Source organism: Micrasema longulum, unplaced genomic scaffold (genome assembly GCF_059751315.1).
Source record: "Micrasema longulum isolate JH-2025_06_02 unplaced genomic scaffold, ASM5975131v1 h1tg000284l, whole genome shotgun sequence".
NCBI classification, from domain to species: domain Eukaryota; kingdom Metazoa; phylum Arthropoda; class Insecta; order Trichoptera; family Brachycentridae; genus Micrasema; species Micrasema longulum.
In genome coordinates, this window is record NW_028277488.1 from 585,991 (window position 1) to 613,780 (window position 27,790).

Here is a 27,790-nt window from a genome sequence, read left to right on the forward strand (position 1 = left end):
ACTTATACTTAAATGATTTTATTAAATTGAAAAAGTTGAAAAGGATTGTTTGGAGGTTAAATTTTTAGGGAAGCATTAGTTCGATCCAATATATGGACGGACCGCACATGGTGAATACAGAATATAAAAGTAACGCGTAAAAAAAGATATGCAAATGATTTTTCAGAATTATTAGTATTAATTAATATTTTAATTATAACCGTTTGGATATTGAATCTCAACTTCATACATAGTTCCTAACTTAAATCCTCAACCATTGCATTACGGAGGCGAACTAAAAGACGATATAACCGAGTTGTTTTGTTACGTAGGTCTGAAGAAATAGTCGGTATTTAACTAGTAACGTGATAAACGTATAAGAGAAAAGACGTGGTTTTTGTTTCACTGAGCATTTACATAATATTATATTCAACCTTGATACAAGTGAAAGGATTTGATCACAAAATATGTAATAATACTTATCACCTAAGATGAAACGCATTTAACGATACCGGCGTCAATCAGAACTTAGTTTGTTTATTTGTTTGTTAGTGATGTTATTATTATTACTGTTGATCTGTGGTGGTCTGTGTTGCCGGGCAGAGCGGGTTCCTCATGTTTCCGTTGACCAGGGAAAGATGGGTGGAATCTTTCTGAATTCCACAAGAGGAAGAGAGTTCGCCGCGTTTATGTCCATTCCATTCGCGGAGCCACCTGTTGGAAATTTGAGATTTAAGGTTTGTAATACGAGGAATCGGTTTATTTTGTCGTCCACTTAATGTAATCATATTTATTTATTTAAGTCTTTAAACACAAAATTATGTGCCCATTGACGAACTTATAGCTAAAAGCAATATCTTTCAGCCAACCAAAAAACAGGCTGGTAAAAGAAAAATTTGTACTTCAAAAATAACAGCTATTTTTTAGTTGGCAGATAAAAACTTCAACAATAAAAATACAAACCTATGTCAAACACAATAAATTAAGAAGAATGAGGGGTCAGGTAATGAGTTAATTTTATTCACTACCTTCATTCATTCTTGAATACCCCTTTGTAAAATAGTCTCTTTATTCTGTTCTCTGTTCACCGTCGTTTAATTAGAAATATGCGTCTAGAAAAGAATTGCGATTTTTATTCTGAAACAATGTTCTTCACTAGCAGCCTTACGAAACATAACTAATCTACATCTTTTATAAAAATACGTCCCTGATCTTGCAGCTATTTTCTTGCAAATCTTAGCATTTTGACATACAGGTTTTCGATTGATAAAATACTGTTCCCCGATCATCACAGGACAAATTATTACGGCTTAAGGTAGCCATTGTCCAGAAGATCATAATGGTGAATACATTCCGCGATCTTGGTTATTTTCGAGTGGAGTTAACATGTTTCATTAAACAACTCATTGATCTATCTTGTTAATTTAAGCTAATCGTATTTTATCGTGTTACCATTATTATTTGTCTAACATCCATTTTAACGTATAATAACATAGATGAGGAACATTTTAGAAACGTGAATACGGAAGTTAAGGCTGTCATTGGCTGGTTTAAGTGCCACTGTATACACTGTGTAAAATGAACCATTCTGTCTATGTTTGAAGATTCGTATTTCTTGGATTGTTCCATCTGTTGAATTTCGTGAAGTTGGAGAGCTGAAACCTTTATTAATGCGGGTGATATAAAACTGACTGAATTATTTCACTACGCAATGCTTTAAAATGTCATTAAATTTGCATACATCTTATCGAATGTAGGTGTATTTTACATTTTATTGTATATTTATTTGATTTCAGTCGCCAGTGGCGGCCAAAGGGTGGAAGGGTACACGTGACGCGTCAGTCGACTCTCCAATCTGCATTCAGAACAACCCTTATACGAGAGACAGGGAGGTTTCTGGGACGGAAGATTGTCTTTACCTTAATGTGTACACTCCAAAGGTAAGCTCTCAATTCGAGCCCAATATTTTTGGAAAAAGGTAAAATTAATCAAATTGTCTTTAAAAAATACTTTACCTCAAGCAATTTTATGGGAAAAATACGATAATTTTGTACATTTTCTACAAAATAAAGGACCATTGCTATTTTTATATATTCACTGGTTTAAACCACTGTTTAAAATAAATCACACTTTTTTGATGATCAATATGGAGTTCTACAGGTTTATTATAAATTCAACAAGTATGTTAAAATTACGCATAAAATAATATATACTGAATGTTTTTTAAAGTTAAATGGGGGAGAAAATGACATATTTCGATAAAGTTCTGTGACCTAGAGCTCGGTTGTTTGGTTTGAGTCCCGGGTTGAGTTCCCGAAAAGATAGATAAAAAAGTGTTTCATAACAATATTTCACAGTCCCTAACACATTAGCGTGACCAACCGTTACCGATTTAAAGTGGGTCTGGCGATTTACCGAATTCGAGGGAAATTCTACTAATTTTTATAGATGAACTTCAACGAATTTAAAAAAATAAATATTTTTTTAACAAAACATACAATACATAAATTACATATTATGCTCCCGGGAGTTATTAGAAACTCATTTGGGACCGTACAAAAAAAAAAAATTTAAAAAAAATTGACAATACATAATATCATACAAATTAATACATCCGAAATAAAAAGAAAACATTATTTTATAAGAAACATAAAACACCATCTTATATAAACTACATTAATAATTATCACTATCAAAAAGATTAAAGAAATATTTTTTAATTGCGACACTTCTGGATTTTTTTTTCAGTTTTTCTTGTCTTAGCTCATCAGGCAGTTTATTATACTCGGAATGGCCAATATTTTCCAAGGCCTATTGCCAAACTTTGTTGAGCGAAACTTAGACACATGAAGATTCACTGAATAACGCGAATTGTAATTATGAATATTATAATTATGAATTTGATGCTTTGCATCATAAAATAAGATTTATCCTCGAAGGACCACTGGTTAGGCCTGAGGATATCAAAGAGCTCCCCCTCTACCTAACAGTCTTGTACTTTACGGTTTTGTGTTTATTATTATTATTATTTGTCATAGGCAGGCAGCCTTTGCTGATTTCATTTTTTTTTTTCATTTCATTTCATTTTTTTGCACCACAACAGGCCAGGAGGCCCAATTACAGTGGTGAATTACATTACAGAACAACCAGGCTTGAGAAAAATCACAATTTTAATTTTTGTGTTCTCACCGGGAATCGAACCCGGAACCTTCCGTGCGTGAGTCAAGCGTCTTGACCACTACACCACGGAGGCCGCTGATGCGCCTATATCTCGTGTACTGCTTTTTGTCCAAGTTTTTCTTCCTTCAAAAAAGCATCCAAACGGTTTTCAACACTGGCTGGCTGAAATGGAATGGACAACTAAATTTGGTAATTTATTCCAGGCTGAAACTACCCTGTTAGAAATGCATTAATTGCAACGCTCTGCACTTGTCATTTGTCTTTCTATACAATGGACGATGAAACTATGATAGCGTGCGCGTTATGCATTTTTAGTATAGCTATAATTAGCTATACTAAAAATGCATAACGCGCACATATAATTATCAATGTCATACAAATAAATATGCATCATTAAAAAATGATGCGTGCGTCTTGTGTGAGCGCTCGATGCGTACTGCGACCGCACGATTATGTGGCCACCCACTTGCGCTCATATTGCCGGTCCTTTGACTCGCGCTCAAAAAACAGACAAAATAGAGAGCGGTGGGCACGACGAGGAGCATGACGTGCGGCATGACGAGTAACGTTGCCACCCTACGTCTCTGCCCCCTTTCCTCGCTACTTCCCATGCTACTCGTCGAGTGTGTGCCAGGCCCATATAAGTTTCCATCAAGTCCCCTCTCTTCCGTCGTTCTTCCAATGATGTAAGTCCTAGTGCTTTTAATCTACCGTGGTGAGGCAGGAGAGGGAGATTTAGCAAAATGAGAATTCTCGACTTCGCGCAGTAGCCAGGCTGTTTAAAGACCTGGGTTTGAAAGGCGAGAACTATTCACGGGGACCCATCCCAATACATCTTCACAGATCGCAGTGACGTCAGGAGCTTGTACAGCACTGACCCCACCTCCAAATAATAATAATACACACAGGTATTGTTTTTCTTAGCTCCCTCGGAAAGATGGCGTCGCGCTTCCTGTTATGGTCTTCTTCCACGGCGGGGGATGGATGTGCGGATCTGGTAACAGGATGTTCTATGGACCAGAGAGGCTTATGGACAAGGATGTTGTGTATGTTGGAGTCAACTATCGACTTGGTAAGCCTATATTTATTACATTTTAGGCAGTGTCTGAATATATTGTTCAATTTTTATTTACTTCTATAAACTGTTCTTAATCTCTGCTGTAATAATATGTTAATGTTAATAACTCACTAAGAGGTGAAATCCAGCCCATATCTTTAAACATTTGGACAAACTTAGGATGTAATTACTCATAATTTTAATACTTGTGTCAATTTTACGACCGATTTTTCAATAGCATCTTTTCATTCATTTTTATTAATTCAAATCAGAACAATCTGTATCATAAAGAACTTAAAATGTTTAGGTCTATCTATGGTTTTAGTGAAAAACAAACGTCCAAATAGGTAGAAAGAGTGTCATCGGAAAGCTTCTGGATTTTATAACAATGTTTAAAAAAAAATGTTTTTAGTTTAACTAGGTGTTCATATTTTATTTGTTCAACTATAAACAAAATAGCAAACAAACGTTTGTTTGTTTGCTATTTTGTTTTGCATCACGCCGTTTCCCCGTAAGGGTAGGCAGAGAGGATAGAATGCCATATCACTCTGTCTTTGCATTGCTTCCTCTACATTCATACATATCCTTATGCACGCACGTCGATTTTTCCTACTCTTGACATGTCCATCTTCAAGTATTTGTTGTCTTTTTCGGTCTTCCTCGTTTTCTGCATCCATGAACATTCGCATCATCCAAACCAACGCAGCACCCCTTTCTTGACTCTATCGATAATGCAGTCTCAGCCCCATACATAGTTCACGGAACTCGACATTCGTGCAACTATCATACATTGTTTTACCACACATTCGCCCGAGGGATCGCATTTTGACAGCATTAAACCTACTTTCATAATTATTTTTCCAATTCCATGCTTTGCTCCCATACATAAATACATTATATCTAATTACGCAAAGATTTTAAATCACTGTGAAACACAAAGACATATTTGAAATTATACTGGTTTTAATAAGTGAAGTTTTAAATAAATAATTACTTCGATTTACTTTACAAGTAAATCATGAAAAGTTTCTACAGAACATTGTGCCACGTAAAATTGATCATAGATTCTTCTTGGTCGGTTGCTCTTGACTCTTGACAGGAGGGAAGCCCGTCGTTACGATCCGCCTCCATCCGATTCTATTTTCCGCGCTTCTAGAGGCCTCCTGAAGATGGACGCCAGTCGCTTCTGTCGCCGAGTCTGTCCATCTGGTAGGACTTCTTCCGCCAGATCGATTTTCAAGATTATTGTGAATAAAAGAGTAAAAACCCAATATAAAACATGCGATTAAAAGCCAACCCGAATTTTGCTATTTTCAATTACTCAAAAGACTGACAGAAAAAAGGAATTTAAGTGGTAGAAAGGGCAGGGCGACTGTATTCGTTAATTGTAAATCAAATTCGTTACCGCGAAGCCACTAATGAATACACCTAAAATTATAAAACAAAAATATATTTTTGTGTAAACATTTTATGTACAGCTTGTGTAAGTAGTAAATCAAAACATAAATTTAATAAACATCGTCCGTCTTACGACAGATAATGTGCAATCTCTAAAACTTATTTTTGGAGTGTAAATATTTTTATCAGGTAAACTGTGTGAAAACAATACCTTATTTCATCATTTCATTGTTTAACAATTACACTAACTGCGTCGAGTGTTAGAATCGAATGATATTTCAAAAGAGAAGAAGGAAATATTTGGGTATATGTAGGTTTTACAAAACTACATTTAATTATTTTATTTATTTTACAGTTAAATACAGTCAACAATTATAAATTACATAATTAAAATAAGGTTTAAAGACAGACCAGCGAAGTTTCTGAAGAAAAATCATACATAAATTATCAGTTATGATATTTTTTGTTTTTTTGAATTTTTTGTTTGCCTACCATGCAATATGTTGTTTGCCTACCATCTCTGGTTCGATTTCTCACAGTGTGAACATGAAATAGGTTTTTATTTCAAATGGTGTTTTTACACCAGAATATTTCATAGTCCCTAATCTGGTACCCAAAGCGTAAGACTGATCGTTACCCTTAAGTAACAAAAATGATAAAGATACTCTGCAATTGGTGTACCAATGCAGTGCTCTATGTACCATTAGGTGCGGAAAGGGAATGATGATTTTATTATTTTTTTTAAAGAAAAAAGAAATATTTGCGTTCTTATGATTTACCCAAATATTTAATTTTGAGGGCCATTTTCAAGGAGTTGTAAATAACTCATTATTAGAAAATGGAATCCAGTTGGGGTAGAGTGGGATTCGAACCACGGGCCTTCGGTCCGTGAGTCCGAGACACTAGCCACAGGACCACGACCCGATTTTGATAATGTTGAAATGTCACTATCCTATCTTTCTCCATCTTCTTTCCATTCTATAACCTCTCCTCTCCTCTCTTATAGTATAGTGTAAATTTTTAAGTTCATTTTTGTTTTAAATTATTACGTAAAATTGTATGCTGTTAAAATATGTCCATGTTCTTGTAATTTTCTCAAATTTAATGGTTTGGGTAGGTAGGAAGAAATTGCTTTAAGGCAATATGCCCGCCCTTATATGTATATAAAGTGTAAAATGAATCAATAAATAAATTATGATGATCAATTTTTCAATTTTTGAAATCACTCCGTCCGTGATGTCACTAGTTGTTGTCGGTGAGTTGTACAGACATCGAAAATGAGAGCCCCGTACTCATGCAAATACACTAAACATGTTTTTCCGGAAACCGACAATATATCAAAACACGTATTTGATTGGCTATTCTAAGCAGCCCTTCAATAAAACTTGTGACGTTTTAAAGTAGTTTATTTTTATTAAAATGTAAATTATTAATTCCTTCACACATTTTTGAGAAACGTTGCCGTGCAATTCATCCTTTGTAGTACATTTTTTTTTATGTCGATTTACATCTTGCAAACCTAATAAAATATGTTATTAAAAAAAAAAACAATAAAGCTAGGTATTGCATTTGAAAAAGCAATCATTCATATGAGAAAGAGATATTTACACGTTTCCTTAGTACATGTTTATTTCTGTGTAACGCGTTACCATAGAAACTTCACCAGCAGGCAGCTGTCAAAATGTTCAAAAATGTGCTTAAAAATATATCTAATTAGTAAAATATTATCATCGCTATGATTTTTTAAAGTTTTGTTATTTTGAAATTAAATTGCTTCTTTGCTCGTGACGTCATAGGTGAGTTCTGCTGAAATTTAAAAGTAGAGCCCCGTAGCGTCAAAGTACATGATTTAAAAAAAATAATGGATACCGGAAACCGGAAACCTATCACACGTTATAACGCTGTAATTGATTGGTTGATTCTAAAGAACTTGTGACGTAGTTTTAAGTAGTCCGTTTTTATTAAAACCTTTTTTTAAATATGTGTTTTCGAGAAACATTGCTGTAGAATTAAATGCTCTAATTTTTATCTCGCGTAAGAAATCATTTTTTTTATCCAATTTTCTGTAGCACGCAACTTCCTCATTAGACCTTACAATTGCAGTGGCCGTTATTTTTTTTTATTTGAAATTTATTTATAAACCCTTCTTTTTTTAATTCATATTTTATTGTTAATGATAATATTTTTAACATCTTTTGTAAAGGTTGTCCGAGTCTTTTGTCAAGTTTTGTCTGGTAGTTGATTGTGTAGTTTGTCCCTGGTTTATCAGTATCGACTGTCCTTGTCTCGTTTTAAAATGTTGTGTATGATATTGTTCTGATATTCTCGTATTGTGTCCATGTTTGCTACATTTATTTTTCATGTTTTAGTTCTTCGCCTAGAAATAATCGAGATAATTTAAAGCGTTCGGTTATATTTAATTGTTTAGTTGGTTAAGAGTTCTTTAGTTGCTGTTTGATAAGGCAGGTCATATACTTATTATAACGTTTTGTTATGCTGTCTTTGTAGTCTGTTTATGTCATTTAGATTCCATAGCCCACATTACTATGTTCCCCATTACTATTTTACGAAATGTGACAAATTTTAGTTCTGACAGAATATGCTTCATAAATGAGGTTTTTACCGTTTTTGGAACAAAGTTTTTGATTTTAAAACAAGTCTCAGTCATGTCACCACTTTACTAATTAAATTATCGATATGAATTGTCCATTTCAATTGTCTGTTTATTGTTAGTCCTAAGTTTTAAAAATATTATTTCAATTAGCCGTTCATAATTAATATAAGCATCTATTTTATGACATTTTGTTACTTTTTAATTCAAGGAATGGAAAAATTGAAGAAACTCGTGTAAGTAATCTTATAAATCAGGCAATTATAGGTCATAGGTTCTGTAAAAGCTGAGACTTTCTTTTTCCCTTCTCAAAAATGGTCTCTTCCTGTTGAATAAATATATATTTATCATTTTTTAGGTGCGTTGGCATATTTTTCCACTATGGATACCGTCGCACCAGGGAACTATGCCCTAAAGGACCAAAACATGGCTCTCCAGTGGATTCAAAAGAATGTTGAACGTTTCGGAGGAGATCCAAATTCGGTGACAATATTTGGAGAAAGTGCGGGGGGCTCCAGTGTTCACTATCACATGCTATCACCAAAAAGCAAAGGTAAAAATATACCCAATAATTATTGCGATAAATCATTTTAACTATTAAATACAGGGCCTTATGCTGAACTCATTCGTCTTTAGAATCGTATGCGACTTCCGTAATTCGACAAGTGAAAGCATTCTTGAACCACCCAAACGAATGCATTAAATTGAAAACTAATCGACTTTATCTCGAGTGCCCAAAGCACTCGACATTGACAATCGAATGCGACGTCATAACTTCAGCTGTCAAACTTTCTTCTTGTAAAACGCTCGGCATTCATGTTTGAATGACGAGTAGGTATTTTTTTGTATTATAACTTAAAATTTACAACACTGATCAATTTTATGATGATGGCGTATCAACAAATGTGCAGCAAATATAACTGTACTTATTTTTATCCATTATGCAATGAAGTTTCACTAGAAACATGATTTAAAAATTATTTCATCGCTCGTTAATGTCAAATTACGTATTTGTGATATATATTATACAATATGTTTTTTAAAATCCATTAAATGAATATAAATAATTTCTAAAAACATGTGTGTTATGTCAAAGGCAAATAATAATTATAAATGTTGCAGAGTCTCAGTCTTAGAGTATATACATATAGTCTCAGTAAACCATTTTCTTATATTTTTTTGGTAATATTCCATGGACAAAATATTCAACGGAAGAAGTCTGACAAGAAACAATAAAGGTTTACGTGTGGCAGGAGAGCCATAGATAAATATGGATTTGTTAGTGTTGCCACTTTCTCATTCGTCTTTGTAATTAAATTGTTGGAGGCTTTTTTTAGAATAGCATTATGACAAAGCAATCGAGATGCTCAATCGACCATTGTCGAGTGAGTGACAAAATGTCATATCTTTCCAGTATAAGGCTCCAGGTAACCCCCCCCCCCCCGTTGATCGCGACCCCGGAGAGTGCGGATTTGTAAAAAGGCGATATTTTTCTCAAACAAAAAGGTGGGCAAGCTGTCTCTTTATTTATATATGTGAGGGGTGTAAGTATTTTGATTGGCAAAAATAACAAATCAACAGTATCTGCGTAACCACATTCCCTGGCAAGCTATAGTTTTTTTTAGAATTAGCAGTCCTTCTCAGCAATAAACAAGTATACCGTATCTAGGGTTTTCGCTACAAATTTACTTTAAAGCAAAGCGTTTCTTAATTGCCTTTCAGGGTTATTCCACAAGGCCATATCACAGTCCGGCACTGCATTCTGCGTGTGGGCAAATCCGGCCCCGGGTATCATGAAGACGAGGGCTGAACTCCTGGCGCAGGTGATGGATTGCCCCACTGACAGTAGCTCAGCTATAGTGGAATGCTTGAGAACAAAGTCTGCGAAAGAACTCATAGAGGCTGACACCCATTTTTATGTAAGAATCATGTTTTTGATTCCTTTCCCCGAGTTTGGTCGGAATAGAAAATATTATTTTATTATGTACATAAAGTTATCCATTTATACAAAGTTGTTTTGACCGTCTAACTTTAGTTATTTACCCAGTTCTAAGAGTCATTTTTTTTATTTATTTAATGCACAAAATACACAATTTTATCATAGAGCAAAATTGTAATTTTTTTAAATATAAAAACAATAATCAATACAGACAAAAAACATTTTTTTTTTTAAAAAGCTAGTAAACATAGTATAGACATTAAAAAGATACTAAAAAACAAAGTCAAAATAACATAGTAAAAAATAAAGCGTAAAAAATATTAAAAATCTATTAATAAACACAGTAAAAACATGCTAATAAAAATAGTAAAGGACATAGTAAAAAAATAATTATAAAAACACGGTAAAACAAAACGAGCAAAAAAAAGTAGGAATAAATATATTGATAATATAATATATAAATAAAGTAAAATAAACATGTTTAAAAATAGCAAAATAATAGGTAAAAAACGTATCAATAAACAAAGTAAAATAAAGTATTAAAAAAATATACGTAGTAAAAACCTATTAATAAACATAGTAAAAATTTACAAATAAACATAGTAAATATAAAGTTAAAAAAATGTAAAAAACACATCTAAAAACATAGTAAAACAAAACGAGGTAAAAAAACCTGGTAAAAGACACAGAAGTTAAGAACATAGTAATAAGTAATGAAGATCTCTGAAATTCAGTAAACCAAAAAAAAACATTCATGTCATCTAACAGCCATCATCAACCCTTCAGATTCTCCGCGACAAATTTCACTAAGGAAAATTGTTAGTAACTTCTTTAGCTTGTGGCTCTTACAAAATTTATATGGTTCTGTAATTATATTGTAAAGCTTTTGTCCCATTTAAGAGTATTGTATGTGTGCTTAAGAAGTTCTAACCCATTGGTAAAGTAAGTTTTGTGTGAAATAGAACCAAAATATAAACATACAAAATCTAACTTTTTAAGGGTTCGTCCTTGTGTCGTAAGATTTTAAATCAACATTCAAAATGCTATTTCTAAATCAACCGTCCTGTTTTAGAGCCAATTTTATTCCGGTCTTCTCCGGGAAAATCAATATTTTAAACATTTAAGTTTGTAAGTGAAAATTCTTGATGGAAGTTCATTGTAATTTATTATATAAATAAAACACGAGTGATACTTTAATCCACAAATTTGGAATATCCAGTATCCTCTGGATATTCCAAATTTGTGGATTAAAGTATCACTCGTGTTTTATTTATATAATAAATATTTTAAACGTTATGTCGTAGCGATGTGAAATTTAAACAGTGCTGTTTGCAGCCAAAATTTTCTCAGGCTTCTGGCGTTGCTACAAGAAATTACAAAATTTACCTCTGTTTAAATACAAAACTACATAACAAGGTATACAACATTACATTACTATATAAATTATCCTTTAATTATTCCATTATTATTACAATTACTAGACATTTTTTTTTATGATAAAAAAATATTTTTATTTGGTCCTGAGCAAAGCCGGGTTATTTTAGTGAAAACGTATTTGTGTATAAAAACATATTAAAAAAAACAGAAAATATGATTTCAAAAGTTACAGCGCTTTTGATACATCGGCTATATAAATGCTAAAATTTTCAAGAATATTCCTCAATTTCATTTGTACACATTCATTACTCTATCTATTTTTAAATATCGATATTTTTTTTATTTCAAAACTACGAGGCTATAATGCTAAAATCTTTTTTAAACAATGTTTTGAGTGTGTCCAAATGTTTGCAGATAGGCTGGATTTCCTCTCTAGGGAGTTATTCAGATCCAAATTTGTTACAACAAAGAGCGAAAACATTTTTAAGAAAGGAATACAGAAGTCTAGGCATTTACAGGGCCTATGGTCTGTCATTGGCTGGTTAAAATGGCCACTTTATACACTGTGTAACATTCGCCATTTTACCTTTGTTTGAAAATCCTCATTTTCTTAACTCTTTCATCTGTTGACTTTTGTGAAATATAAGAACTGAAACGTGTTTTCATGTGAGTGAGATTCATCCGGTTGAACCAATTCACGTACTAGGCAACGCCTGAAAATTATTTTTATTTTTTATTCTTCTTCCTTTACCAGTACACAGTGTGTGAAGTGGCAATTTAAATCAGCCAATGACAGGTCATAAGCTCCTTAAATGCCTAGATTTACATATTCCCTTCTCAGAAATGCTTTTTTTCTCTGTTGCAACAAATGTGGACTTTCATTTTGATTTTGGTGAGAGTTTTAATTATTTAACTCGGTATAAACTGTTAGTTAAAACAATAGTATTGCAAAATGTAATGCAAATGCTGGTAAATAGGCCTTTAAGTTGGGAACCCCAGGTTACTGATAATGGGCTAATTTCAAAGTTGTTTGCAGGATTGGGATTATGATCCGATGATTCCATTCAAGCCGACTGTGGAGCCTGAGCATGAAGACGCCTTCATGACTGAGGACCCAAGGGTCCTGGCTGCTGAAGGCCGCTTCCATCAGGTCCCGTGGATGTTAGGGCTGAACTCGATGGATGGAGCTATCAGAACCGCTAGTAAGTAAATCACTTTTTTATCGCGGTAATAAAGTAACCACCATTTTGAAATAAAATAATCGTTTTCACATCTTTTTACTGTATGGAATTTCTGAAAATCGCAGTCTATGAATAATATACATACTCGTATACGAGTATTATAGCATTATCATCATTATCAAACTAACTCTTATCCGCACCTGTTGGGACATAAAGTATTGCATTATTAAATACAATAAAGCGTACATCGATCATCTGTTGCAGGAAGATAAGGTGATCAGTCTTACGCTTCAGGTGCCAGTCCAGTGACGATAAAATATTTAAGTGAAAACTACCTTATAAACGAGTATTTCATGTTGACTCGGAAAGTTTTGGGGAGGAATCGAACCGAGGACCTTAACTTAGGAATGGTAGGCAAACGCGTCAACTTCCACACTACGTAGTGGACTCTTCTCCATTCGATTTACCTTTTCAGGGTTCAGATAACACCCGCCCAGGATTCTGATTTTATCTGACGCAGATCTGTATTGATCATCCGCCCAGACACAGAAAAATATTTATTTATTTATTTATTGTCTATATACGCCCAGAGGGCTCTTACAAGACAGGTATAAAATTAAAATCAAAGAGTTTGATGGTATAATAAGATTTTATGCAGCTACTTATCTATCGAAGAAAAACAATAAAAAAGCTAAGGCTTTTTGACGAAAACAATGCCTTATTAATACAATGCACTTTATTTATTACAAAACAAAGTGCGACTCACGCCCTTAGATGCTTATTTAATACATTTTAATGCACATTATGAAATTTAATTCGACTGATTTTCTTACTTAAATACGAAATGACAGCCGGTTAACCGCAAAAAATCGACTTTTTCTAAAACTACAAGCTCTGGTTGAGGGCCTAAATTAGTATCGAATATTTATTTTTGATATTATTTTTTCATTTCGAGTAATCCAAGAGGCAACTTTTGAGACCCCTTTTATTTCGAAATTCGGAAAAAAATCATCGTCCCACCCTCATGTAGATGTATTTGATTCATTAGATGTTTAATATAATTTATTTACGTATATTTCTTTTCTGTGGTTAATTGAATTGGTTTGAATTACAGATATTTACGGAAATCCCCATCTACTTAAAGACATCGCTAAGAATTTTGATAAAATAGCACCCATTACATTTGATTATCAGGCAGCTAATAATGTTGACCAAGTAACAGAGGAAATAAAGAAGTTTTACTTCGACGATTTGGTATCCATAACTAATGATTCTACTCAACCGCTAACAGACGTAAGTAACATAATATATACGAGTAGGTATATTTCAACAGAAACGGAATTTATTTTTGATGACGAGGAAGTTTAGTGGTTTTCTATTTACAAATAATTGTTAATAAATTATTCAAATATGCCAAAATTAAAAAAAACTATATATATTATATCGTATTTCTTTGCATTTCTGAAATTATTCCGCATGTGACGTTAGAGGTTCTCTTCCGCTTATTCTCGGTCTCTGCCGATTAGTCCGCTGATGGTATACTGGATATCTTTCACAGCTCTCTCATCATTAGTTGATTCATATGAATTAGTGAAGTCGTTCAAAATGGTTAATTGTTTTTGCTGAATTTTTTTTGTGCACTGTCAAAAAACTTTGCCGTACAAATGCACTTATTTTTATCGGGCGTAAGAAAACATTTTTTTGTATATTTCAGTACATGTACACTGAAGTTCCTCACTGCCTATGGACAAATATTTGTATCTCTTCTAATGTAGTAAAAGTTTTCATGGTCCTGAAAAAGCATGAATTTTTCTTGAAGATAAAAATGCGTTAGAGCATTTCTAAAAGCTTTGTGTTGGAAACGAAAAAGTTTTTCCGTTATGCTTTTTTTATTGATGTTTTCTTGAAATAATAATATTGATTTTTACTCTCGCTAAATTGGGTGGATACTGCAATACCCGACCAGTCATATAATCATTTTTCTTCTTTTTCACGTGTCTTGTTGGGTCCCCTCGACGTTGACGATCACTCGGGAGAAAGCTTTTTTATCTTGAGCAGTGCGAAACTGCTCCTCCACAGTTCTAATCCTAGTCCATGCTCGGATGTTTCGAAGTCAGGAAAGCTGTTTTCTTCCGACCCTTCTACGTCCCTCGATATTCCCCTTCATGACAAGTGGAAGTATGGCATATTTATGTTGTGTTTTTTTATGTACGAGCACATATATTATGTTTGTATTAAAAACCGTTACAATAAATTGATTAAACTGTGTTGTTCTTTTTAGATTTATACGGACGCCTGGTTTTTGTCAGGGATTGACGAGACAGTCCAGTTCCACTTGCCAAAGTCAGAGAAACCGATATATTTCTACCTGTTTGATTACAGAGGAACAAACAGCTTCACTGAAATATTTGGAGACCCCTGGAGAGATTACGGTATATTATTTTTAATATGTATATTTTTACGCGTTATAGATGCGGATAGCGAATGAGATTCACTAGTTAAATTATTTCACCTACATACTAGGCAACGCCTGAACTTTAAAAAAAAAAAATCTTTACTTCTTCATGGACCAGGTGGATTTATCAACAATATTTTGAGTTTGTCCAATTTTTCGCAGACAAGGCAATGCGGGTCACAAGCCCTGTTGATGTTTAGACTTCTATATTACCTTCTCTAAAATATTATTCGTCTCTGTTGTAATATGTTAATATTAACGGCTTCCCAGGGAGTTGAATCCAGTCCTTGTCTTCTATAGAGTGTGCTATATGTCACTTGGTAACTTTTCCTTTCCAGCGTCAATATATTATGTTTTACTAATTTATGTTAATAATGGTATACACGAGTTTTAATAAAAAAATTAAACATATTTCACAATACTATGTTATCATAATAATTTGAACCATTAAATATGTAGGTAGGTATTTTAATAATAATTTTACAGAAAAATTAACATGTAGGTACCTTATGTAAATATAAAAAAAACAAGTAATAAAAAAATAAAATAAAAGGTAAAATAAAAGTAACCTAACTTAACCATTATGTGTAATTTTCTGATTTATTTATTACATTAAAAATATATATATACGTGCCTGTTGTGTATATATGCCTGTTGTGGTTAGTATATATATTTATACTAACCACAAAAGGCCAGGAGGTTCAATTACAGTGGCGAATTACATCTCGCAACACCCAGGCTTGAGAAAAATCACATTGTCATTTTATTTAATTTTTTGAGTTCTCACCGGGAATCGAACCCGGATCCTTCCGTGTGTGAGACAGCGTCTTGACCACTACACCACGGAGGCCACTAATAAAATATGTGTACTATCAATTTAAAAATAAAGAAATACATTCAGTTCGGATAATTTACTGAAACATTTCAATTATTCAGATCATTTCCTAAAAGTCGTAAATTGCTTGTGCTGGAAAAATAAGACTCGAGTTGTGGGCTAGAGTGGGATTTGAACCTTGAACCATTGATCCGTGAGTCCACAACACTACCGTAGGACCACAACCTGATTTAAAATTACAAATATTTTAAATATTTACTTGAATGACATTGTAATTAATGTACGAGATTTGTACACCCATAAACAAAATAAATCATTTATCACCCCAGAACGTGCCTATGAGCCAGTGGAGTGGCTACATCCACATAAAAGTAAATACATTTTATTTGTTTTAAAGTAGGAATCTATAATAGTACATAATGTAAAAAAAAGGTAATCAACTAACAACATCTTGGAAAAATACTTAGGTACGTAGGTACAGTAGCCGGCAGTAAATAAAGCACATCGAGGTCTGAAAAAGACTGCCGCATGCCGACCTAATCGGTTAATTTCAGCTTTGAAAAGCGTCGTCTTTTTCATTCATACATTCATACAGATACCGGACTTGTACGACAAAAACGATGCTCTACAGACTCGAAGCTAGCCGATTAGGCCGGCAGTCTCTTTCTTAACCCCGATTTCTTTTATTTACTGCCGGCTACTGCATCATTGATATATTTACAGCTGTTTTCGTTTTTTTTCAGGAACGTGCCACGCCGATGAATTAATTTATTTATTTAATTTGGGTTTATTCAAAGCATTGTCTGCTAAGGACTTGGAATTTTCTGACGTCGTTTTGACTTTATGGACAAATTTTGCATCTACCGGGTAATCATCCTTTTTGTGTTTTTTTTCGTGTAGACCTTTATTTAAACGTAATTATTCCAGTATGAACAACGATTTGAGGGAATAATGGATACTGAAAGAATTAGTTAGAACAAATAAAAAATAAACAATTAGAATGAGCGCTCGTTCACGTGGAACTAGCGATGATGAGCGCGTCCATTTTTTTATATTTATGAAAAAAAAAATCTTATCAAATTAAGTTATATTTTACATAATGTATTTATGAAATTAATGTGGTTTTTTGAGATGTACCCGTGTTAGGCCATAATAATTAACATGGAAAAATAGCAAATTAAGAGACATAATTTTTTTTTTTTTTTTTCTATTAAGGATTCATCGAATCTCTTATAATTTTCAATTCAATTGTAACTATAGTTATAAAATATAAATCAATAATTAGTCAATTAAACCTTTCAAACAAATAAATTTGAATCAACAAGACAACTTAGATCAAAAGTCTAAAATCAATAAACTAGAATCAACAATCACGAATCTAATGTCAAGCTGTCATGTCCTGCAAATATTTTTCGACTCTATAGTAGCTCTTTCCAAACAGGCTATGCTTGACAAAATCTTTAATTTTTTTTGTTGGCAAAGTCTGAATTTCAAGAGGTACCTTATTGTAGAATCGTATGCAGTTTGAGCGAGAAGAATTATTAATTTTTTTCAGTCTAGTAGTAGGCATAAATAATATATTGAACAGTGAATACCTTATATTAAATGTCAAAATATTTACGTTTCGCGACGTATAATCCAGCTGCGCAATCACATATTTGATTTTCACCGTGTAAATATGTAAAATATTACAAAACAGCCTTTTGATTTTTTTAAAATTATTTTTTTTCTTCTATTTATTGCGTTAAGCCGGCGGTTGGCAAGCCAAATGACAAGAAAAGCAGTCGCCATAGTAATTGTATTTTTATTTTTACTTTTTTGTATCAGATATTCCTTACTATTTTGCAAATGCAATATAGTGTATAATTTTTTTAAGTAAACGCAGATTTTTCGCCAATGAACTTTATTTATTTACGAGAAAAACAAAAAACAACACGACACGAGCATTGAATTGTGACTGCGATAACTTAAGCATGTTCATTATTGTTCATTGTGATCGCTCAAACGCCTAACATGTTTTTAAGCACGTCGATAGTTATTTGTGATTGAGCTACAAGCATGTAGATAAACAAGCACTAACGCCACTAACTTTCATTTTTTCTAGAAATCCCACCAAAAAAAATAAGGTTGATGGAAAGAAATTTCCCGAGTGGAAACCAGTGACATCACTTGAGAAAATGGAGTACTACCGTATTGGAAATAAATTATCCATGGAATCTAATCTTTTAGAAAAACGAAGACACTTCTGGAACAATTTGAATCTATGGCATAAACAACATTCTAATGCCTACGCCAAACAACGCAACGAGAAAACAGAGTTGTAATTTTTTTTTAATGCTGTCAATATCAAATAAATTCAGAAAACTAGATTTGGATTTGACTATATATTTCTATTGATCTGAGTAGAATTTTAGTTTGTAACTGGGTACTCGAGGAACGCATTTTTGCCCAATGTTTATAACATAAAGGCCTTGAAAGGGTGTTACCCTTAAGCTAGTCGGCAAATTACTGAAATTCAAAAATAATAAAAACATATTAAATAACATCGTGTTGTATTATTGTACTCAACCAATCTTTTCTTCCTTTTTCCCTTTCTCATTTTTTTCTAAAACTCACTTAATTGTTTTTTTTTGCTCCTGTTTTCCGAATAAAAATAAATTTATGTTCATCCCAACGACATACAATTAATCGTATAGACACGTTACACGTCACAGGCATGAAGAAAATGGCATTTCAATTCGTGGGTAGTTCAGCTTGCATTTCTTTCTAAAATGAATGACGTGATTGAGTGCATCGTAATTTTTCATATATTTTTTTTAATTTTTGAGGAGAATGCAATATTTGCTATATATAAGATGAAGATAGTAAAAGAATAACGTATATTTATTATACGTCAGTAGTTGAACAATAGTAAAAAATGTTTTGTAAAACGATTCCTACCTATTCGAAGCACCGCATCTTTATAGGTTTTATAACTTTAAATATATAAGTATCCTAATTAATCACTGCCTACTTTAATATCACACACCTATTTTTGAATGGACTAATATCAACTAATTTAATCTAATAATTAGATAATTTAATTATTACAATCATTGTTTATTATTTTTATTGGCTTGACTGAAAGAAATTGCAAGCAGCAATAAGTCCGTCTTTTAGTCATGTTAACCTTTGTTATATTATTTTGTATTTATAACAATTTTATATTTATTTATTTTATCTATTAAAAGAAAACAACAGCTATTATAGCAAAAAAAAAATTTCCAAATAAACCAAAATTATACGCCAATTATAGTTTTTTTATATTTAAGTAAATTCAATGCAAAAAAAGCATACCCCTGAAAAGCCATTCCGTATAATTCCACTTGTAAAAAATAAATGGACGACGAAAGAATGGTAAAACAAGTATGTATGACGAAATAAACGGTAACGTGAGACGAGAACGACCAAGAAAGAGGTGGCATGATCAGATAAACCAAAATCTTAAATCTGATCATGTAAAAAGCAGACAGAACCGAAGGGCATATATGAGAAGATGTATGAATGTGGAAGAAGCTAGGAGTATATGCCAGGATAGAAATGTGTGGCGGTCCGTTCTCTCTGCCTACACCTACGGGAAAATGGCGTGATGATAGTAGCAGTAGTAAAAAATAAAATATAACAATACATTAGTATTAGACAAAGAACTAATAAAATATTTTTTTATTTGACTGCCTTAAAAAAGTCCTTTCGTTAGTCCTTCCTATCTTATTTTAAACAAGAGAAAATATATATAATGAAAGCATGTAAAACCTATAGGTACAGTAAGATAAAATTTTAATTATTATTTGCAATATTTGCATTTTGTTAAAAAAAGTTTTATCGTTATTATTATTAATATGTTAGTTAATATTAGAGCCAGCAAGCGGGTAAATCGAAAAGCAAGAGATATGTAATTTTTTTAGCACATGAGAGTTTTTTAAATAATTAATTCTGTATATTTAACGAAAAATCAGATTTTTTGAGTTATGGTTCTATTTAATAGGATGTTCGTTATGTGTCTATGTGTGATTAATAGCCATAAGCCCGTTTGACCTCTGATTTGACCTCGCGGGAACGCCCTTGGGGAGCGCCGGTATCGGGTCCGGCATCGGCACCTTCCACTCCTCACTCCTCACTTCTCACTTCTCCTGCTGATCACTAGACCCTGCCCCCAGCATCCTGGCTCCAGCAGCTAGAACAAGAGCAGTGGAACGAACTCGATTGTAATTAGGTGGAGGAATGACACCGAATACAACTGATTTGCATTTGTGCTATTTGCAAAATAACTTTCTCAGGATTCGGTGGATGTTGGCATAAAATTAAATTGGTTTTCCTGTATTGTATTATCCTCTCGATTGTATGGACATTTGTAAAAAAAACCCAGTAGATTTTCTCAATTTTAAAGTACGAGTTCGGAGAATATGAATTAAAATAGTTGATGAATTATTTTTGAATTTACATAATAATTCTTAAAAAATAATCGACAGATGTTTTTATATAAATATTTTTTTAAAAACATAAGATTAACATAAAAAGAAACAGTTTTGTGTATACAGCCATACATATGTATATATCACAAATATGGCATCCTATGTACAATGTGCAGATATCACGCATTGAAAATATTTAAAAAAAAATCGTAAAGTACACGTGTTTCCGGTTAAAATTTGAGTTTAAATCCGATCAATATATTCTAATATGTAAAAAAACGTCACCTGTTACATCTGTAAAAATTTTGTGAAATAGCTGATATAATTTATCTATTAAAAATTGCCTCTAGTTCAATTGACTGTCCTGAACTGCTATGCAAACTCTCTATTAATGTTCCTTTTAAAATTCTAAGGAATAACCCTCTTCTTCATATTTCTTTTGTTTCATCTAATTATAAGCAAAATTCATATTTATGGCGAACTCTTAATAATTTTAATGCAATAATAATAATAATAAAATCATTAAACATAGATTTATTTTTTTTATTTTTTTATTTTATTTTATTAGGTAATTCAACAAAGATACATACTAGAAAACATACAATTTAAAGCATTCGTCGAAATAATTTAACATGCATATATATCTTCAATTATAGAATTACACAAAATAGATTTATACGTTAAGTTGTAATACATATTTTTTTAATTTTTTGTTTATACAGGATACAATGCAATAAGTTGTACGTGTGTACTTATTGCATAAGATTTATTCCTAAGAGATTATTCGCAAAAGCTGAGAGAGTATCATGAAAAATGACAATTTTATTGTTTCGGCAGTATATATTATATTCCCGACACATGCGGGCCATAGGTGTGTGGTATGTAACATTATTTGAAAACAAAGGCAGTTTAAATATTTTCCAATGTCTGAGTGTTCTCAATCCTGCATTTATTTGTATTTTATTTAGAAGGTTAGTATCTACTTTGTAGTTTAATATTTTATTTGCGAATAATCGTAGTGTAATTTTTTTATTCTAAGTGTAACATATTTTCAATGCACATAAGAATATATATTTTATTTTTTTCTTTAGTAATAAGAGTTTTTACATGTTATGGAATTCAAAAGATAAGATTATGGATATATATCAGAACTTAACTGCAGCACCTACTGAACTGCATAAAATGCAGCACCTACTGAACTGCATTTTATGCAGTTCAAAGGGTACTTGATAATTTGAATTTTTATTTTTGTATGTTTTGGATAAATAAATATTTAAAAAACATATTAAAGGATGTGGAATCAGCGCTGCTATTCCAAACGCTCTCGCGGCCGTAGAAAACACTTTTATATCGCATATTTTGTATTTAAACACGCGAGATGAAACCTTTTGCTACAGCTGCGAGAGTGTTTGAAATAGCAGCCCAGGTGTGTTTGGAACGAAAGAGGAAGAGGAACCAGGAAAGTAAAGGAATAAATATGTTTTTTTTGAAGTCGCAAAATTTAGTATCAAAAATATCTAAATAGGGACAGTGTACGTTAAATCTGGTCGGCCTTGCGGTGTAGTGGTCAACGCGTTTGCCTACCATGCAAGAGGTCTCGGGTTCGATTCCCGACATGGATGACATGAAATATTGATTTAAAAGGGTGTTTTTACACCATTGGTATCTGAAGGGTAAGACTGATCATCTTGCCTTCATGTAACATAAATGATCAAGATACGCTGCGATTGGTGTACCAATCTCTTTGTGTTGTTTTGTTTATTTATTTATAAATTGACTTAAATAAGTGTATAAATTTTACCTATAGTAAAGAAAAAATAATAATTGAACTAAACTTGAATCGGGTTGTGGTCCTGTGGCTAGTGTCTCGGACTCACGGACCAAAGGTACGTGGTTCGAATCCTACTCTATCCCAACTTGATTCCCATTTTCTAATAGTGAGTTATTTACAACTCGTTGAAAATGGTCCTCAAAATTAAATATTTGGGTAAATCATAAGAACGCAATTGTTATTTTTTTTAAATAAAAAAACACAAAAAAACTAAATCAGTGCCCAATGCACCATTTGGTGCGGATAGGGAATGATGATAATAAGATTTAACTTGATTCCCTTTCGATTCGATTCCTGACAATTTTAACACAAAATATTTATTCAACAACATGTTTTTACACTGAAATATTTCGTATCTAAAGATTAAAAAATAATGTTTTTGAAGGTAACATTTTTTTTTACATAAATTACGCTGCGATTGGTACCTGTACAAATAAACTGCGGTACCAATCGCAGCGTATACGAACATGTGTATAATATTTTTTAATCAATATTTGTTTTATATAATCAAGTAGTGTTAGTCGAGTTATTTAAAAATGATTATTTTAATCAACACTTTTAATAGTTATCGTGGCGTGAGAAGGTTATGGAAATTTTTGGGGCTTTTTGGGGATAGTCAAAACATTAGACAGTAGCGTTCGTAAATTATCATAAAAAAATCAAAAGGATTTAAGAACTCGTCTATGTGACAATAAAGAAAATTTTAATCTAAATTAAAATATCAAATAAAATGATGAAACTTGAGTTAGTAATGTGAATATATTTTTTTAAAACCTGGAATATAAAGACTTCATTTAAACTTTTCAACATCAAATATAAAAGAAAGTCAATGGAGCATTTTTCGCACATTCGTCGTTGTTCTACGATCACGACAATTTGTGCTTATCGATTTATATATTTTTTTTAATGCATAAATTTTAAAGAGATCGTTTTCATGGGTTTTCAAGGCACCTCGGTGTGCGTATTGATCCTTTTTGTCCCAGTGGTGCCCTTTGAGACCAGTTTTCTGAGCGATCACTGATGCTGCAAAAGCTGCTCGACCATCTTTGATTTCAATCAGGAAGGAAAAAGAACAAGACAATGTTAAATTAAAAGGTCAAATGTATGGCGCTGGCATTGCAGATTAAAGGTAAATAAAAAATTCTAGTGTTAAATGTTAATTCAAACTTTTAACGCGTTTTTCTCGAAACCATGTGTTTTAATCTAGCCTGAAATGTAACTTAGCCAAATATGCACCTATCCATTTGAAATTTTGAACTTATCATTAAGTTATGATGTTGTGCCTTGAATTCGCAGCCTATAATATGCAGGTTATGTGCAGTTCTGTATGTAGGCACATATTAAATGTACACTGTATGGTCAACTATAGTTGTATTATATATTATAATGTGCAACTGTGTGACCAATATTCAAAAGTAGATATACTATTAATAATATGTATTACATTAACATTTTAAGTAATATAGTAAGTTTTGTATGATTAGTTATTTTATGTTATGTGACAACATTCACAATAACAATATTATGTGGAAGCCTGTTATTCGACTTTATGATTTGTATTAATAATATAATTGTATCTTATAAATTCATAAATGTCTGTTGGCTTTCCGAAATGAAATGAAATAAAATAAATTAAAAATAATAAATACATTCTACACTGAACCACATACGAAATTTGCGATTGGTTTTTATATTTTTTTGCTAAAAAAAAAAATCATGCAGATTTTTGTTAATTTTTTTCAAATCAGCAGTACTTTATTTAATAACGGTATTTTATAATTTTCATAAGCAGTTCTATACCTTTTTAAAAAAGGGAACGTTTTATAAAAACGTTTAAAACCACAGGAGTAATCTTTCCGGCCGCAGAACGATTTGCACAAATGATATTCTGCGCTTTTGGGCTCTGACATCATTTTCAATAAAAAAAAAAACAAACTTCAAACCATGTTCAATTAAGTTATTTAATTCAATTTTTTGCTTTCAATGTACTCCTTTTTTTAAGTTAGCTTTTTTTATGTTACAGTGGCTTTACCACTTAATGTAACAAATGATTAAAATAAGTGGAATTCGGCATTCCAATGCAGTGCCTTATGCATCACACGGGGGGGGAAATTAAATGATGATGAATTTTACTCTCCGCCTCTGTTCTCTCTTTGACAAACCTATTGCAGATGGTGGCATGATAAGGCACACAACACGACAGGACTCTGCCTACCTACCTTATGTATTACAATACCTGTACGTGTACAGTGTGGTATATGTAAATAGGTACTAGCTGTGCTCTGTGCTCATCCACCGGAACTAGACTCCTGCCCGGGGTAGGCAGATATCCCCCTATTCTAATGTGCTAAATAGTAAAAAGGGGAATGAGGAAATACACAGGCAGAAAATACTAATTAAAAATGACGAGAATATCATAATTAGGGTCGTCAAACTCAACAAGTGATTTATTATTTCATTTAAATTATTTATTGACAATTCTTGATGGAATTCCATTGTAATGATGTAATAACTTATATTTCCATATAAGTTATTAATTAAAAAAAGTGTACCAAGTATTTTTTAAATTAATAACTTATATGAAAATATAAGTTATTACATCAAGTGATTTATTATTTATTTACCAATTCATTCATCATTCTCTTTCCACACCTAATAAGTTCACCAATCGCAGCGTATCTTGATCATTTTTTAATATATTTAAAATTTATTTATAAAGCCTTACCTTGAAGGATTACATTAATTTAACAAAATTATTTTTTTAAAATTATTTTTTTAATTATATAAATAAAACACGAGGGATACTTTAATCCACAAATTTTGAATATCCAGTGACCGGTTTCATCGCTTTCGCGACATCTTCGAGACTGGTATCTTTATTAAAGAGTTAAATGTATTTGTACAAAACAGAGGTAAGAAGAGATAATTCAAAGTTAATAAATATACCAGTCTTGAAGATGTCGCGAAAGCGATGAAACCGGTCACTGGATATTCCAAATTTGTGGATTAAAGTATCACTCGTGTTTTATTTATATAATAAATTACAATGAACTTCCATCAAGAATTTTCACTTACAAACTTAAAAAAAAACAAAATGATTTTATCAACAATATTTTGAGATTGTCCAAATTTTTGTAGACAAGGACTGGATTCAACTCCCTGGGGAGCTGTTAACATGAACATATTAAAACAGAGATGAAGAACAATTTAGAGAAGGTAATATGGAAGTCTAGGCATCTACAGGGCTTAAAACCTGTCATTTACTGGTTTAAGTGGCCACTTTACACACTGCACTGTGTAACATTCACCATTCTGTCCATATTTGAAGTTTTGTAATTACTCCACCTGACGTCGAATAGTTTTGCTGATTGGTGCGTTGGCTTTCCGGAAACCGAAAAATCCATCATAACACTCTATGGATTGGTAGTTTCTTGAGAACTTGCGACTTAGTTCAATAAAGTTAATTTTTATTATTGTTTTCGTACGTTCTTGAGAAACTTAGTCATAAAATAAAATGGTAAAAATTTTACCACGCGTAAGAAAATATTTTTTATTTCCAATTTCCCAAAACCCTAAACTTTCTCATAGTGTGATGTTTTCTGATTCCTTCCCGCCACACATGCTCTCCAGTGACCCTAAGCGGGTCTCCAGCGCCATATTGCCATCAGGTTAGGTTAGTGTACCTGGGTAGGTTCAATGCTTCGTGACCCATCCTACCTGCCGCCCAGTATTGACGAAATAATTAGCATTAGAATTGTCAATTAAAGGATAAATTCTAAATAGCAATGTCAATTGCTAAATGTACCTATGTGCTATTTTACTTTGGAAAATTACAATCGTCATCAAACCCTTATTCGTAGACGGGGGTGCATAGGGCACTAAGGTAAGGTGCCCAGTCTTACGCTTTAGGTGCCAGTCCAAAGACCGTGAAATACTTCATTGAAAGACTCACTTACCTGGATCCATTTTCAAGGTCTTGTTGCCTCATTTCAGATCCACACATTGCAAAAACATTTATTTTTTTTAACTTTAATGAACAACCATTTTTTATTTATTTATTTACAAAAGATTTGCGTTTTTTTATAATTTACGTTTACTGTTTTGAAGGCCCCTATTGCCATCGGAGCAACCTTAAAAAAAAAAAAAAAAAAAGTTATACTTAGTATATATAGTCAATTTGTTTGTCACCCTCAATATAATTTTCCCAATTCTGACGGCGATAGGGTATGTTAGTTCATTAGCTTGATAGTAAACCTGAAGAAACTACTCCCATTGGAAGAACCAGAACCATCACTACCCATCCACTGGCCTAAATAATTCAAACGATGAAGAATTTAAAAATGAGTACAAATTTATATTCAGACCACAACATTCCTTCTGTTATCAGTGTATAAAACCTAAAAAATAGTGAGCTGGACAAACATATTATTTATGTGGTGATAATGTTTAATCGAACCCAGAACCTCAAATGTGCCAAACGCTATACTACGAAGTGGACATTTCTCTGCTTGTTTTATTTCGATATATTTTTTATAAAGTCTAAATCTTCTGATTGAAATCGCTCAGTAAAATACGTACATTTTTTAAAATGAAATCCACGGAAAATGGTTGCGAATCTTTAAAATGGTAAAGTGAATAATTCAAGAACTCCAAAAAGGGCAGTCAATTTGAACTCCAGAAGATATGTACATGTAAAAAAAATTAAGATTCTCAAAATCTTTTTAGCAATTCTATTTAATACCATGTTGTTGGGTTGCGGTCCACTGGTAATATCATGGACAACGGATTAAAAATGTTATGTATTTAACACGCTCCTGAATTAAAAAAAAAAAAAAAACTCCCAGTAAAACTCATTCTTTCTGGCTGCGATACGATCCCACTTGCTATTTAATGATGCTTACACTTATATACACCTGAACACTTAATCCCACACAAATACACATAAACACACCTCTACACTTACTCTAACATAAACATAAACATACCCTTTTGTTGTACCACAATTTAATATGTATAATTTTTATTTAGAAACGTCGCTGGTCTGTCTTTAAACCGTATCTTTTTTATGTTATTATATAATTGTCGACTGTTCGTTTCTGTAAAATAAATATTGGAACATCCTTCAATCACAACTTGATTACTATTTTCTATCACGTTTATAAATTATTTATGACTCGTTGAAAATGGCTCCAAAATTAAAATATTTTATTTAAAAAAATATTTTCTTTGCAATAGCATTTCACGTGCTAATCGAATTATTACGTATGCTAATTACTAATTAAAGTTGAAATATAAATCATTGTCGTCACTAGTGTACAACAGGTGAATTCCCGAGGACCAACTCTCTAGGCAGATGGGGAGAGGGGGGGTGGGCCCAGCTTCCGGTCCGCCGGGGAACCACGCTTCCGGACTTCCGCGGGACACCTCGCGCGTCGGGGCGAAACCGGTCAATGACTCGATAAAAACAGTGTTAATTTTTAAATAATCCATAGGAGC

At 32.5% G+C, this 27,790-nt stretch overlaps 1 protein-coding gene across 1 annotated transcript; it reads left to right on the top strand.

Moving 5' to 3' along the window:
• The first annotated feature begins 338 nt into the window (after positions 1-338).
• On the top strand, positions 339-18,580 carry LOC148282855 (juvenile hormone esterase-like). Its single transcript, XM_088224466.1, has 10 exons — positions 339-716; positions 1,776-1,919; positions 4,084-4,231; positions 8,584-8,778; positions 9,948-10,144; positions 12,578-12,743; positions 13,837-14,015; positions 15,004-15,154; positions 16,756-16,879; positions 18,117-18,580. The coding sequence occupies exons 1-10, from the start codon at positions 534-536 to the stop codon at positions 18,334-18,336; spliced, it is 1,707 nt and encodes a 568-aa protein (XP_088080592.1). The 5' UTR covers positions 339-533; the 3' UTR covers positions 18,337-18,580.
• Positions 18,581-27,790: the final 9,210 nt, after the last annotated feature.

Bases quoted from the DNA above. Each gene is read 5' to 3' on its own strand.
- LOC148282855 (XM_088224466.1), top strand. From the start codon at position 534: ATGTTATTATTATTACTGTTGATCTGTGGTGGTCTGTGTTGCCGGGCA. The intron at 10,145-12,577 runs GTAAGAATCATG...AGTTGTTTGCAG, and splicing joins AGGCTGACACCCATTTTTAT to GATTGGGATTATGATCCGAT. The intron at 12,744-13,836 runs GTAAGTAAATCA...TTTGAATTACAG, and splicing joins TGGAGCTATCAGAACCGCTA to ATATTTACGGAAATCCCCAT.